Source organism: Solanum stenotomum, chromosome 6, assembly GCF_019186545.1.
Source record: "Solanum stenotomum isolate F172 chromosome 6, ASM1918654v1, whole genome shotgun sequence".
NCBI classification, from domain to species: domain Eukaryota; kingdom Viridiplantae; phylum Streptophyta; class Magnoliopsida; order Solanales; family Solanaceae; genus Solanum; species Solanum stenotomum.
This window is the reverse complement of record NC_064287.1, coordinates 62,243,303-62,257,428: the sequence shown is the minus strand read 5'-3', so window position 1 is coordinate 62,257,428 and position 14,126 is coordinate 62,243,303. Positions and strand designations below refer to the sequence as shown.

At 33.3% G+C, this 14,126-nt stretch overlaps 2 protein-coding genes across 2 annotated transcripts; one reads left to right on the top strand and one right to left on the bottom strand.

Moving 5' to 3' along the window:
• The first annotated feature begins 2,092 nt into the window (after window positions 1-2,092).
• On the top strand, window positions 2,093-10,684 carry LOC125868332 (U-box domain-containing protein 62). The gene is made up of 8 exons (XM_049548986.1): window positions 2,093-2,749; window positions 2,829-3,075; window positions 4,537-4,618; window positions 5,586-5,643; window positions 7,843-7,931; window positions 8,112-8,207; window positions 8,291-8,361; window positions 10,270-10,684. Exons 1-8 carry the CDS (start codon window positions 2,230-2,232, stop codon window positions 10,391-10,393), a joined length of 1,287 nt encoding a protein of 428 aa, XP_049404943.1. The 5' UTR covers window positions 2,093-2,229; the 3' UTR covers window positions 10,394-10,684.
• A 501-nt stretch (window positions 10,685-11,185) lies between these two features.
• On the bottom strand, window positions 11,186-11,992 carry LOC125867993 (uncharacterized). Its single transcript, XM_049548586.1, has one exon. The coding sequence runs from the start codon at window positions 11,891-11,893 to the stop codon at window positions 11,195-11,197; it is 699 nt and encodes a 232-aa protein (XP_049404543.1). The 5' UTR covers window positions 11,894-11,992; the 3' UTR covers window positions 11,186-11,194.
• Window positions 11,993-14,126: the final 2,134 nt, after the last annotated feature.

Genomic DNA, 14,126 nt, shown 5'->3' with positions numbered 1-14,126 from the left:
ATATAGATACTTATTATGCAACGAATAATAATAAATATATTGTTATATGAATTGCTTAATTTAGAAATATTTTATCTTTAGATACTTTTTATTGGAACAAAAAAAATAATCATATTTGTAAGATCAAACAAGTCAAATTACTTATAATTTTTTTTGCATTAATGATGAACATATAAAAAAAAAGTTCAAAAAAACAAAAACAAAAAAGACAATTGTAATATTTATAAATCACAAACAAGTTAGTGTTAATGAAAATGAAATTTGAGGACGCTTTTCTGAAAATACTCCTTTAAAAGTTTAAAAAATTCTTTTTCGAAATAGTAAGTAAATAAATTAATGTCTGAATACGTAATTGTATAGTTTTTTGCCCTTCAATTCACATTATTGTCTTAGTTCTTTTATTTATGTAGCTCTTGTATAGATCTTTTCATGTTAGTTACTAATGTTTCTATTTTACGAGCATTATGAAAGTTACATTATGTCTTGCCAAACCAAAATATTGGAGAAATCATATATTTGTTACATGAGCATTTTCTTATCGGCTAAATTAAAAATCGAACCGTTAAGTAGGGATGTGCACCATTTGGATTAAACCAACAAATCAAATCAAACCAAATTGAATCGAATTCTATTTTGAATTGATTTTTTTGGTTTGATTTTGGATTAATAATTTACTTTGTTTGGTTTGATTTTGGATTTAGAAAAATGAAAACCGAAAAACCAAAAAATTTGAATAGTATATATATATATAATTAAGTTGGAGTTAACTGTTTTTGTCTTTTTTAGTTATTGTCTTTCATTATGATTTAGTTTATTTTTTATGTTTGAGCATCTAGAATTGATATATACTTTTAAGTATTGTGTTTTACGTTTTACGTTTTACTTGTGATTTATATTAGAAAGTATATTTAAGAGATTCAATTTTATATATATATATATATATATATTATTTTTATTTTCAAATTGCAAATATAACTTTGATTATGTTTCTAATTATTGACATAATCGAATAATCGAACCGAAAAAAATCAAACTGAAAAGAGAAAAATCAAATCAAACTAGATTTATTTTGATTTGGATTGAGTTACACTTTTTCAAAACCAAAAACCGAAAAACCTAAACCGAATAGTACAAAACCAAATCGAAAAACCGAATGTACACATCCCTACCGTTAAAGACCAAAAATCGATAAAAAATATTTTATTGGTTTAGCATAGCCCACCTTATTCCTTTAAATGTTAGCTGCCAAATCTAGTTGGTAACTCTTTTTTATTGGCCGAGAAATCTGTCCGTGGCGTAGTGATCAATGAAGTGATTGAAAACCCTGAGTTCCTAGATTCAAAACNATGTTTCTAATTATTGACATAATCGAATAACCGAACCGAAAAAAAATCAAACTGAAAAGAGAAAAATCAAATCAAACTAGATTTATTTTGGTTTGGATTGAATTACACTTTTTCAAAATCAAAAACTGAAAAACCTAAACCGAATAGTACAAAACCAAATCGAAAAACCGAATGTACATCCCCACCGTTAAAGACCAAAAATCGATAAAAAATATTTTATTGGTTTAGCATAGCCCACCTTATTCCTTTAAATGTTAGCTGCCAAATCTAGTTGGTAACTCTTTTTTATTGGCCGAGAAATCTGTCCGTGGCGTAGTGATCAATGAAGTGATTGAAAACCCTGAGTTCCTAGATTCAAAACTTAGCAAAAACAAAAACACTAGGTGATTTTTTTCATATGTCCTAACCTTGGTGTACAAAGTTACCTAGTATCTGTTGCTGGTGGGAGGTGACAGACATCCCGTAGAATTAGTTGAGGTGCATAAAACTGGCTCGAGCACCACAATCATAAATTTTTATTAATTCTCAGAAGTTCGAACTCGAGTAAAAAATCTCAATCATTCTACCACAATCCACGTTGTCACCACGTAACTTTTCTCTTACACGTGGCAAAAAATAGTGTTCCAATCATTGTCGTGTGCGGAGACAACGTTACCAACTTTCTATTTCTACTACTACATTAACTACTTAAATACGACGTCGTTTTAACCTTCTTCCTAAAACCCCTAACCCTTAACCATTTTTCCCTAAAAAAACAAATTTCATTTTGTTCCTTCAATCACCAAAAATGATGTTTTTCTTCAATTCAATTCTTCAAATTTTCAGAAATTAGCGTCTCTCTGGTTCAGTTTTTAGGGTTTTTTTTCTTCATTCAGCATCGCCCATGGCTTCTGAAGAAATGGGACTTGTTTCAGCTCGAAGGGTGGAAAATGGGCTCAATCCACAGCTAGTTTTTCATGAAAGCAGTTTCAGCTGCGGCGCACCACCACCACCACAACCTCCGGGTCGGGTCGGGTCTGTTACAGGTGATCCAGGTCCAAAAACTACAAGGGAGCTTACCGGATTCATAGACAAGTATGATAATCATCAACATCATTACTTTCTTAATCAACATCAACCACAAGCTGATGATTTTCGCCGTCAAATGTTCGGTGACGACCGTGGTGATGGTGATTGGACTAGGAAGAGCCATGGCGATGGCGATGGCGATGGTGATGGATCGGAGGATGACGATATGGATGAGGATGAGGATGATGAGGATAATGATGATGAGAATGAAGTGGAGGGGATTGTTACAGTTGAAAATAGTAATCATCATCAGAATAATAGTAGTGATAAAGTTAATAGTAATAGTAGTAGTAAAGTAGTTGGCAGTGATAAAACGAAAAGTGTTTCTACATTTGGTAAGTTTTTGACGATTTTATTGTTTTTCTTGTTTTGGAATTGAGATATTGTTTTTGATTGATTGATTTGTTGAATAAGGTGTGAAGGAAGGGAATGTTGGGCCGTCGGGAAATGAAGGTGGTCTCGATGTGAGAAATGCTGTGACAATTGCTAGTGTTGATGGGGATATGTATTATAATCAGTATTTGCAGGGACCGGAAGGGTCAAATGCAGGGCAGAAGGAAATGGGGTTTGAGAATGGGTGTGGATTTAGTGGAAGAAAGGAAGCTCATTTTTCAAATGAATCAGGAGAGTCTTTGAGAACTATTCTTTCTGATCCAATTACGTAAGTTCCTTGTTTTATAATCTGTTTTGTTTGTTCGCTTGTTCTTCTGGTTTAGCTGCTTGACATGTTAGATTGTAAGTAATGCATAGATTGTGTTTTAGCCCCTAGTCTGTCTTAAAAGACTTAAGTTATTACTGAAAGTTGTTTGCTTTCCCTGAGGTTCTAGTTTTGACTGCTGGAACAAAGAAAATTGCAAGGTGAAGTGACAAACTGGGTAATTGTGCAAAATAGCAGTTTATATGATAGAGGTTCCTTTTAGGTGAATGTATCAAGCTGCAGTAATGTGGAAGCAATTATAAGCAAATCATGTATGACAGCATGTTGTTTTGGGTTAGCAAGCATGATCTTGCATTAGAATAGAAGAGTATAGGTGATTTCTCTACACTTGCTCTAGATTCTGAGTTATACTGTGGTGTGCTATGCCACTTCTTTTCTAGTTCTAGGAACAAGGGAGAAAAGAAAAGGGCATTTATGGGATGAAATGACTTTGTGAATTTTACCTAGATTACCTTTATAAGTTTTTTCCTGAATTTGGGATGGTTGGCATTATACCAATCCACAAAAAAAGAAAAAAAAATAGAAACTGGACTAAAAGGTGTGGTCTAGCGGTCAATGAAGTGGGTCCAAACCTCGGAGACCAGGGTTCAAATCGTAATAAAGACAAAAAAACACTAGGTGATTTCTTTCCATCTGTTTAAGTCAACGTTACCTTATTCATGTGTTGGTGGGAGGTTGTAGGTACCGGTTGAATAGTGGAGTCAGGAGTGGGCACATGCTGACCAGGATACAAATCTTTATAAAAAAAAGACGAAACTGACAAATAGATTTAACATTTCTCCCTCGTTTTATTTTATGCAAACCTGTTTGACTGAGCATGGAGTTTAAGAAACAAAGATATTTGGGACTTGAGGTCTTAAACAAGCTATGGCATTTCTGTGGCTATAAAGTCATGACATTAGGTAAAATAGAAAGTTTAAAGTTAAATCTTCTAACTATTGAAAGGTATTGATATTTTCGGAGCTTACTAAAAAGGAAAATGTGTTGCATACAATAGAACAAAGGAAGTATGTTGTTAGTTTCTACAAGTTTTCATTAAACGAATCTTCCAAATGACCATTGGTCAAAAATATGTGTGCTTCTTGGAAAGCGGCTGATGTATGCTTTTACTTCTTCATTCTTCTAATGGCTGCATAATTTTTTTAAATTTTAAAAAAATATCTAATCTGAGATACCAAGTGTAATGCTTATAGTAGAGGTCAGAATGTTATTATGATTATTTGCTTGTGTAGTTTCTTTCTATACATTATTTGCTGGTGTTGACTCATGCATTATTTTATTCATCTCAACTTATTATCATGTTCTCTTGTAGTCTCTTTCAATTTATTTCCCGTTGTTGATTCATGTATTATTTTAGCTATCTTGTTGCTTGCGGCACACTTGACATCATGCTGCCATTTTTAGGGGAGAGCTTATGGATGATGCGATGATATTGCCTTGTGGACATTCCTTTGGTAGTGGTGGGGTGCAGAACATAATTAGAATGGTATGTCCTCTGGAAGCAGTTTGTTACCAACTTTTGTTGATGCATCTAAACTTCTTGTTAGCTCTTTCGTTTGAGTATTTTGATATTCAATGCCTGCCTAATCAACAAATTCTGTTTCAAGATGTATGAGATTGAGAGACCGACTACTTCATTGGCATAATATGAGAATATGTTCCTGAATTCGGGTTCTGGCTGTGGTTATTATGCTCTTTGATTTAAGCAAGCTTCTTTGGAAAAGCTACTCTCTGCTTTCAGTTTAGGGGAACTGCATTGCATTTGATTACATAGCGATAACCAAAAAAATGTTAATATTTTCATTTGTTGTAGAGATGCAAATATCAAAATCAAATGCAAGTGCGTTTAATTTTAGATTTGACATGGATAGGACCTACTGTTTTGAAACCATACCACCTGCAAAAGCTGTACCCTAATATTGCATGCTTAATCTATCAAATCTTCCGTTTCTCCTGTCAAATAAAAATAGTTACAGTAATCCTCTGTTTGCACTGTCATTTAATGTTTCTGCATAATGAAGTCTTAAGTGTTTATCTTTTTACCTTAGTAGGTACAGTTATTTAATGAAGTCTAAGTGTTTATCTTTTTACCTTAGTAGGTACAGTTACCCTAATATTGCATGCTTAATCTATCAAATCTTCCATTTCTCCTGTCAAATAAAATAGTTACAGTAATCCTCCGTTTGCACTGTCATTTAATGTTTCTGCATAATGAAGTCTAAGTGTTTATCTTTTTACCTTAGTAGGTATAGTTATGACATACTTGATATTTAATGAATGTGTACTTTCACATAAATGCACGAGACCAAAAGTTTGCATTATTTTCTTCTCCCATTTAAGTTGGCAACTAGGTCTTCGAAAGATAATATAAATTTGCACCGACTTTAGTCTGTGTACCTCTGGACTATAGTTCTAAAGTAAGTGTCTTATTAGCCTTTATGGTGTATTTTCAGAAAGTTTGCTATATCTGTTCACAAGCGGTGTCCGAAGACTCTGTGTTACCTAATTTATGTAAGTATACATTCTGTACTTTTGGTAGCTTGAGTATACCATTTCCTCTGATTCTCCTAATACTTGATAATGCTGTCCAGTGAAAGCCAGTACATTTTCAAATGTCTGCTGCTGTATAAGAGATGTTGCTTTGGGGTTTCATAATTCAATTAAAACCAAAATACCGAATCAAACAAAAGGTTTTGGTCTTTTCTTTTTGGTAATTCAGTAATTCGGTTCATTTTATCCAAAAATGACCGAACATATAGAAATACTGAATCTTTATGATTATTGTATAAAATAATTTAATTGTTTATTAGTAGTTGAATTTATATATGTATATATATTATTTGTAAGACCTTATAATTCTATGAATACTTATATATAATAATTCAATTATGCAGTTATTTTATTTCAAAATTATGTTATTTTAGTGGCTCAATTTGAGAAGGTCCAAGTCCAATCAACCCAAAACCGAACCGAAGACAAAAAAATCAAACAAAACTGATTCATTTCGGTTTCAATTCTCTTAAAAAAACAAAAAATCTAACTGAGCTGACCAATGAACACCCCTGTATAGTGCCATTCTCTTAATTTCATTTTCATTCTATGGGTTGCAAGTGTTGCAAGAAAACATTAATTAGATGACTACTTACCAGTTTAATAGGTTATAATGATTTCTTGTGCTGAAAACCTGCTCATTCTTGTAGCTTTGTGCCAGGGATCCTTGAGGATTCCAGGAAGATGAACTCTAATACAGAATTATGATACAAGCACATGTATGGACTATTTTCAAAAGATAACCAATGGGTTTTAGTAGATAAATGAATCGTTAAAACCTATGTGGAAGCACCTTGTCATCTTAAACTCCTAAAACTTGGGGAGACTTCTCTGGTGGTGGCATGGACTCACTATCCAGGAAACATCACCATGGTTTTCACTGGCCCCTATCTAAGAATAATGGTGTAACATGTCCAGATCACAGTACATATAAATGAACTATTGTCAAAACTAGTAAAAATTATTCATTGCCTCGATAACTTTTTCCTCCCTCTTAACTATGTACACGACTTGACCTTTTGCATAAGTTCAAACAATGTTAGGAACCTTTGGCACCATTATGTACCTTGAAACCCAAAGCATCCTCACAAGTCTTCATGCCTGTATCTTGAGACCTAGTTTGTGGAAATCATCTGCTACTGCACGACACTGTTGAGTACACGGCTTGAAGGTTCAGAGCAGGGACTCATTTCATGACCCTCTTTAGGACAACACTTTTACCTTCTTGTGATTTAGACTGGTTTCCTATTTTAGCCTATTATTCTATGTTGATTCCTCTGGCCTTCTATTTCCCACTTCTGTAGACATCTCATCCTAGCAAGCAATTGCAGCTTGCAAGTTGCAATAAATTGACTTGCCGTTCAGACGTCCTTAAGAATCAGTGGATTATTTCACATGCTTCTTAGGTGTTCTTATGAGTGTAAAACATCTCATCACATACCATTCTCAAAAAAAGAAGAAAAAAGAATGGAAACATCTCATGTTTCCACTTTTGGAATATGCACCAAGTCTTCTTTCTCAACAATAGTATAGAAGAGAAATTACTCCTTTATCATGCTTACTCTCACACTACTTTCGCACATTAAGCTGCTTTGTCTATTTCTGAACCACCATTTCTCCAGTGTACATTCTATGTCATCTTTATCATTTTCACTTCTTCAGATGAAGGAAACTCTTCGCTGTTGATTTCCAAACTAGAAGCAGCAAGGTTAAATTCTCATAGCAGACTGAGGATATCTAATTAACAACCCGCATGTTCTTTCACCTGTAGCTACAAATTTTACCCTTTGTTAAGAGCTAGAAGGGCTTCCAAAACTCATTGCATTACTTTGTCAAAAAGTAAATTAACATTAAATCAACTGGATAAATTTCTTCTCTGATCCTCAGGGCTTTGTTCTAGTGATAAGAGCACAACGTCTGATGTGTGGGTTAGATGCACATCATGGGTTTGAGCTCTAATTTTATGATCCTAGTTTTACTCTCTTTTTGAACTTCTAGTCAAACATGTCTGTACTCGAAATAGCATAGATTGATTTTTATGTGCTTCATTGGTCCTTTCTGCATTTTAAAGGTTTTAAATGAGGCTAAGAGTAAGTTTATACAGTCCTACTTATTGTAGGTTTTTCTGATGAATCTATTTGCCTTTCCATATATGTGTAGCTCTTCGATCTGCAATTCAAGCATTCCGCCGAGAAGAGGAGTCACAGCTTAATCGCTCTTTAAAAAGAAGAAAGGAGAGATATGATCAGGTTTGCCACTTCCATATTTCTAAACTATATCACTACCTGAAATGAGGTGGAAAGAATGTTGAACGTTGTTTAATTTAGACTAAAAAGAAAAAGAAAAAGTGTGGAGTATCTATTCTCGTACTCAAAAGATTGACGTTACTCTAAAATTATTTATGGTCTTAGTATCATATCTCTATGCAGGATAGAGGGACCTTTGGTGATTCAGCACTTCCGGATCATCTAAGAGGAAGAGGAGTTCAGTTTCCATTCGCTGTGACAGACAGGGTTATAATAAAGGTTCTTCCAGTTATTTCTGAATTTTAATTACATTTCCTAATTGGTTTTGAATGGGCTATCTAATGAAATTATTAATTAAATAGGGCAACAAAAGGACACCTGAGCGTTTTGTGGGTCGTGAGGCTGTTGTTACAACTCAGTGCTTGAATGGATGGTACATCTCTTACTTTGCAATATTTGCTTTCTTGAATTTCATTACATCTTTTTGACTTTTTAAAGCAATTCAGAGTGATTTTGAAAAATGTCCACTAAAATATCCTTTGTGCTTATGCTCTCAACATCTGAATTCTAAATATCTGTTAAGCCTAAAAGGTTAAAATCTTGATAAATCTAGACTTATTTTGGTTCACTGGAAAAAGTGCAGCACATGATGTATGGGTTATGCACAATTCACAACTTTGAACTTTTCCATGGACAGAAGCCTAGTACTTAAGTGGAGGAGGGCAGAGAGGTGGGCCGGTTATCCGTTGTGTTTTGAACCGTGCGCACCTGGACATCAGGAATTTCTCATCTATAAAAGAAATCTAGACTTATCTAGCAGAGACATCCATTTGGGAAGTTGGAGAGTCTATCTGTGTCAAGCACTCCCTCAGTCACAAAATAACGTAAATCCATCTCAAAATACAAAACTTTGCTCCTTTCAGCACTTCACGTTAAATATAAACTATTACTTGACCACCTTTTCACATTTTATACCATTATTCTTAACTCCTCTGCCAGATTACATATAATTATATACTCAAGCATTTTACAGTTCAATCTCTTGTAGATAAATTATTTTGGGATGGAGGGAGTATGAATTAAACATTTATGCGAAGCACTGGTCACCACAGAAAGTTTAATTAGTATGTTCGTGAGAATGAATGGAGAATTTTATGGGAGGGAAAGTAACAGAGGCAGGAAGAAGTAATTTCCTCGTGTTTGGATAGTTGAGGGAGATGAGAGGGAATACTTTATCATCTAAAGTGGGCAGGAAGCAGAGAGTAAAGAGGGAGTGTATGCATCCTCATAATTGGTGAAAAGGAGGAAGTAAATGTCTTTACGTCCCTTCTAGTTTTGCCAATGGTAGGAGCAAAAGATAACCAATGTTCCTACTATCCTTTGCACTTCATTTACTTCCTTTATCCAAACATTGCGCAGAACTCCTGAAATTTGGTGTTATCTGTAAGCCTCTTTTGTTTTTTATTTGTTTTCTATACATAAATGTCTTGATTCCCCTTTCACATGAAACACACGCCTGCTCTATCATATTGAGACTTGGATACAGTCCTCTTTAATAACTTGCGTAGTCCAAAACATAAAATGAAGTGTCGTATAGAGTAAGTCTCTTTGCCCTGCCCAAGTAATAGTGAAAGGTGGTCATTCTTTGTCTATATTAAACAAAAATCATATTCAAAATATTTTACAACTCTATTCTAGATTTTCTCCTTCTCTACCGGAAAACTTTGGAGCATAGCCTTTTCTGTGGGGAATGTTGAGACTTTAGCCAAGTAAAAATTCCGTGATGACTGTACATGACTCATGTACAGTTTAGGGGAAAGATTTGATCCATATGAAGATTCTGAGTTCATGCACATTACTCAGATAAGTGGTATGCTCTATGAATTTTAAAATACTTTAACACAAGTTAAACATGCAATGCTTAACATATTTTATTGTATTTCATATCCCTGACCTTGAAAATCCATCTCAAAAACTCGCTTACCTTGAAAATGCTTACTTTGTGTTAGTAGTTTATTAAAAAGATTTCTTCAGCTCAAGTTTGGAAATGTTAATCTCAAGTTAGTTGTATTTTGCCAAACCCTTCAAATTTTGACTCAGATTTTTGAACACATTGTCTTCATTGAACCTTGTCAAGAGGCTTCTGAGTTTTGCCTATTGAGCACACTGCTGAATAGCTTATTCAACTCTTTCCTTCTCTCCTTTTTTCTTTGTGGAATATATCTCGATTTGCATCTATATAGTTAATGCCGTAATTTGCTTCTTCTCATCTTGCAGTATTTGATAAAATTCTTCGACTAGCCAAGTAATGACTCTTTATTTGAATGTACAACTTGTGCAGGTATGTTGTAAAGACATTAGATAATGCTGAGAGTGTAAAGTTGCAATACCGCTCCCTAGCCAAGGTTTCAGATAATTTATCAATCCAGCCAATATCAAGTAAGACGGCAGCCAATTGGCTGTAGAGTTCCATTCAACAGAATGATTATGTCTCTCTCGTCCTAACTTATTGCACATACACCATGTTTGATACATATAGTCTAACTAGAACAAGCATTGTGTTTTTTCAGCTGTAATCTAGATCTTGTATCCATTCAACGTAATTCTCAGGCTTAGGTGTTGTATATTGTATAGGTTGTCTTGTAGCACTACAGCGTTGAGATGAGATCCCGAGATATGAACTATACAGAGCCACACTTGATTAAAATAAATGAATTATACAGATTCATTTCTGCTGGACTTTGTATCAACTGGTATCTATTCAGACATACAAAGATGATAAAAATATCTTATCTGCATTACCTTCTGAAGCTCATAATGCTGGGTTCTGCGCATATGATGTGTCAAATGTGCATGTGCATCTAGCCAGGCACACAAAGGTTTGGCCTATCGGTCAATGAAGTTCGTGAAAAATATTATAGATTAGGGTTCAAATTCCAATCGAGGGCAAGATGATTTCTTCCCATATGTTTGATGGACAAAGTTATCAGGTTCTTGTATTGATGAAAGACCAGAAGGTAATAGGTACCTCGTAGATCTTGGACCCTAACTCATTGAGACGTAATTGTTATTGTTGTTGAGACATAAGTGCAATTGACATTAAGTAAAATTGTCACGACCCAAAATCAGAAGTCATCATGGCACCTATGTCTCAACCGATAGGTAGGCCAACCTAATTTCTTTACCAAATGAAAAGTAAGCGACAGTAAATATCAATCTGAGATAAAGAAATAAAAAACATTAAAACCATAACAATATGAATTTTATCACAACCAACAACTTTTAAATTGTTTCAAAGCACTTTCCCTAAAATTCTTAACTCTTACTAAACAAAAATGTGTACAAAATAAATCCATTCCTCTACCAGCTCTAACTCTGCTAGTCTTCAATAAATAACAAGCAGGTCCAGTTTGATCAATTCCTTTCCCCTGTACCATCACACCCCAAGATTTCGTCAACACTTCATCTGCATCTTCTTGTAATATATTGTGATTTTCATTATTTTCTTCATCTCGAAGTTCTTCAACAAAAATCAATCCATCTGGGGTTCTTGTTTTTCCACTTTCCCATTCATTTTTCATCATTGGCCAATTCTCAAACAGAGCTCTCTCTGTTTTGATCCAAAGTGGTGATGATCGTCGCGGTTCTCTATCATCATCATCCTCATCCTCATTCGCGTAAATGTGGACAAGTAATGGTGCTTGTTTCAAATTCTTAACAATGTCAACCATAGACGCATTCATCCAATCATCAAGATTTCTCGATAATATTATTTTTTCCTTTTTTCTATCATCATTTTTCGCGACCCTGTCTAAGGGTCGCGAATTTGATAGAGACAGAGATGAAGCAGAAACAACACCAACATGCTTCATTTGTATCATGGATACTGTTGATCTTCTCTGTATCGTTTCAATTTTATTCAATGTACCTAGAGACACACTCGAATTTATGTGTAACGATGCCATTTTTTTTTTTGGGGAAAATCGTTACTCGTACCGGGGAATTAAATTAAGAATTATTTAATTCCCCGGAATGATTTGATATATTTTTTTTTTGGGTTGTTAGAGGGAATTGAGGAGTGAAATTTGAATAGAAATATTGAGAAATGTGACACGAGCATGGAATAGGTTGAGGGACAAAAGGCACATGTCTTATGTATGACATGTAACATTTGAGACCAATCATATTTTTTGGGGTGCTGAGGTGTGGCACCAATGATATTATGACACGTTTAAGAGCGATAGGCCTTGAAAAAAGAGATTGAGTTTCTCTAGAGCGGATAGAGCAAAGACCAAGATACATATATCACAAAATTTGAGTTGAGACTATGGTTTTTCATGTATATATCTAAGAATGAATTATTTAGGTCTAATATATGGATAAGTACTCTTCATTTAGATGCTCGAACTATGATTTGATTTGTTTCAAATTGAGCATCTGAATACATGATAAATTGTTTTCATTATTAGATGCTTTTGGTTCGATTTTTTTGAATATTATCTGTGTGTTCTCAATTGTCTATTAGTTAATTAAGTCAACATTATTAAACGTGATCTGTATCAACTTTAATTGAAATATGACTGAAGTTTTACGATTTATTAAGATTAATATATATAATTAAATGAGATGATATATTTTAAGCAGTGACATTTGAGAATGTGGCACGAGCATGGAGTGGATAGTTTGAGGAAAGGCACACGTCTTACGTATGACATGTAACACTAAAGACCAATAATATTTCTCTATTTAATAGTAATATCAAAATCTATAAATTTATGTTCTAGTTCTGCTTTCACTATGATCAATGTTATAACAAATGCGTATTTTAACTCTCTCTTTTTTTGTTTTTTCATCTGGTGTGCGATCAATTCGGATTTGCATTGGGTAGGGCCTTATTCGTAGGGTAACACTTAGATTGTTGATTTTTTCATACGCATGACTTGAACTCGAAACCTCTAATTAAGAGAAGAACAACCTCATTCACTGTACTTTGATAGTGTGTAATTTTAACCTTATAGAAGTAAAAATAGCAAGCATGTTACTAGGACAGACATCCTAGCTAGGCCCAAAATTATGGGAAAATTGTATGAAATAACAAACTATTAATTCAAATTAAATGTTATAGCCATATTTTATTTTATTTGTAATTCGCAACAAATATCTCATTTTTTGCCATCTGATTCGATATACAATTAGCCATTTTCGGTATACAATTAGCTATTTTATACATTTATGTATAAAATGTATAAAATGCGTTTGTATTTGTATAAAGCGAGAGAAAAGTGTATATACAAATACAAATACATATATTTTCGTCATATACACTTATAATTATATAAATACAGATCTTATTATATAAATTACAATGTATAAATGAATTTATACAAAACTGAACAATTTGTATAAAATTAGATGTATCTAGCGAATTATACAAATCAAAAGCTTCATAGCAAATATAAAATTTGCTATGGAGCATAATTATGCAAACTATAGCTATAACAGACAAATATAATTTTTATATTTGCTGTAGGTGAAAATTGCTCAATTCTCTAATTGGATAATTTTGCCAATATCTAGTGAGTTCCAACCAAATTCTTGTGAAAATTTGATGAAATGTTTGACTATTTTGACTGGTTAGTAAATATTTTTAAAGTACTTATATTATATACTATATAATATAATAAATAAAATAATGTAAAAGGTGTTCAATGAGACAACATGGCCTAAATTTGGTTGGTAAANACATACAAATATAACTTTTATATTTGCTATATGTGAAAATTGCTCAATTCTCTAATTGGATAATTTTGCCAATATCCAGTGAGTTCCAACCAAATTCTTGTGAAAATTTGATGAAATGTTTGACTATTTTGACTGGTTAGTAAATATTTTTAAAGTACTTATATTATATACTATATAATATAATAAATAAAATAATGTAAAAGGTGTTCAATGAGACAACATGGCCTAAATTTGGTTGGTAAAAGGCGTGGTGGTTATGCAATAACAGACGAATAGTAAAATTTGTTCTCTTTCTCTTTGAACTAAGTAATGGAGTAATAAATACATATATTACTAGTAGGGGTGTGTACATATCGAATTTTAAAATTATTGATTTTATATCTTAATTTTAGAATTTCGCAAAATATAATTTGAATTCTATTAAAAAAAAACGTTCAGATTAGATCAATTTTTCAA

What these genes read in the sequence shown, in the direction of transcription:
- LOC125868332 (XM_049548986.1), top strand. Translation starts at nt 2,230, where the DNA reads ATGGCTTCTGAAGAAATGGGACTTGTTTCAGCTCGAAGGGTGGAAAAT. An exon ending in CAGACAGGGTTATAATAAAG is followed by an intron (nt 8,208 to 8,290) that starts GTTCTTCCAGTT and finishes TTAATTAAATAG; the next exon opens with GGCAACAAAAGGACACCTGA. An exon ending in ACTCAGTGCTTGAATGGATG is followed by an intron (nt 8,362 to 10,269) that starts GTACATCTCTTA and finishes CAACTTGTGCAG; the next exon opens with GTATGTTGTAAAGACATTAG.
- LOC125867993 (XM_049548586.1), bottom strand. Translation starts at nt 11,893, where the DNA reads ATGGCATCGTTACACATAAATTCGAGTGTGTCTCTAGGTACATTGAAT.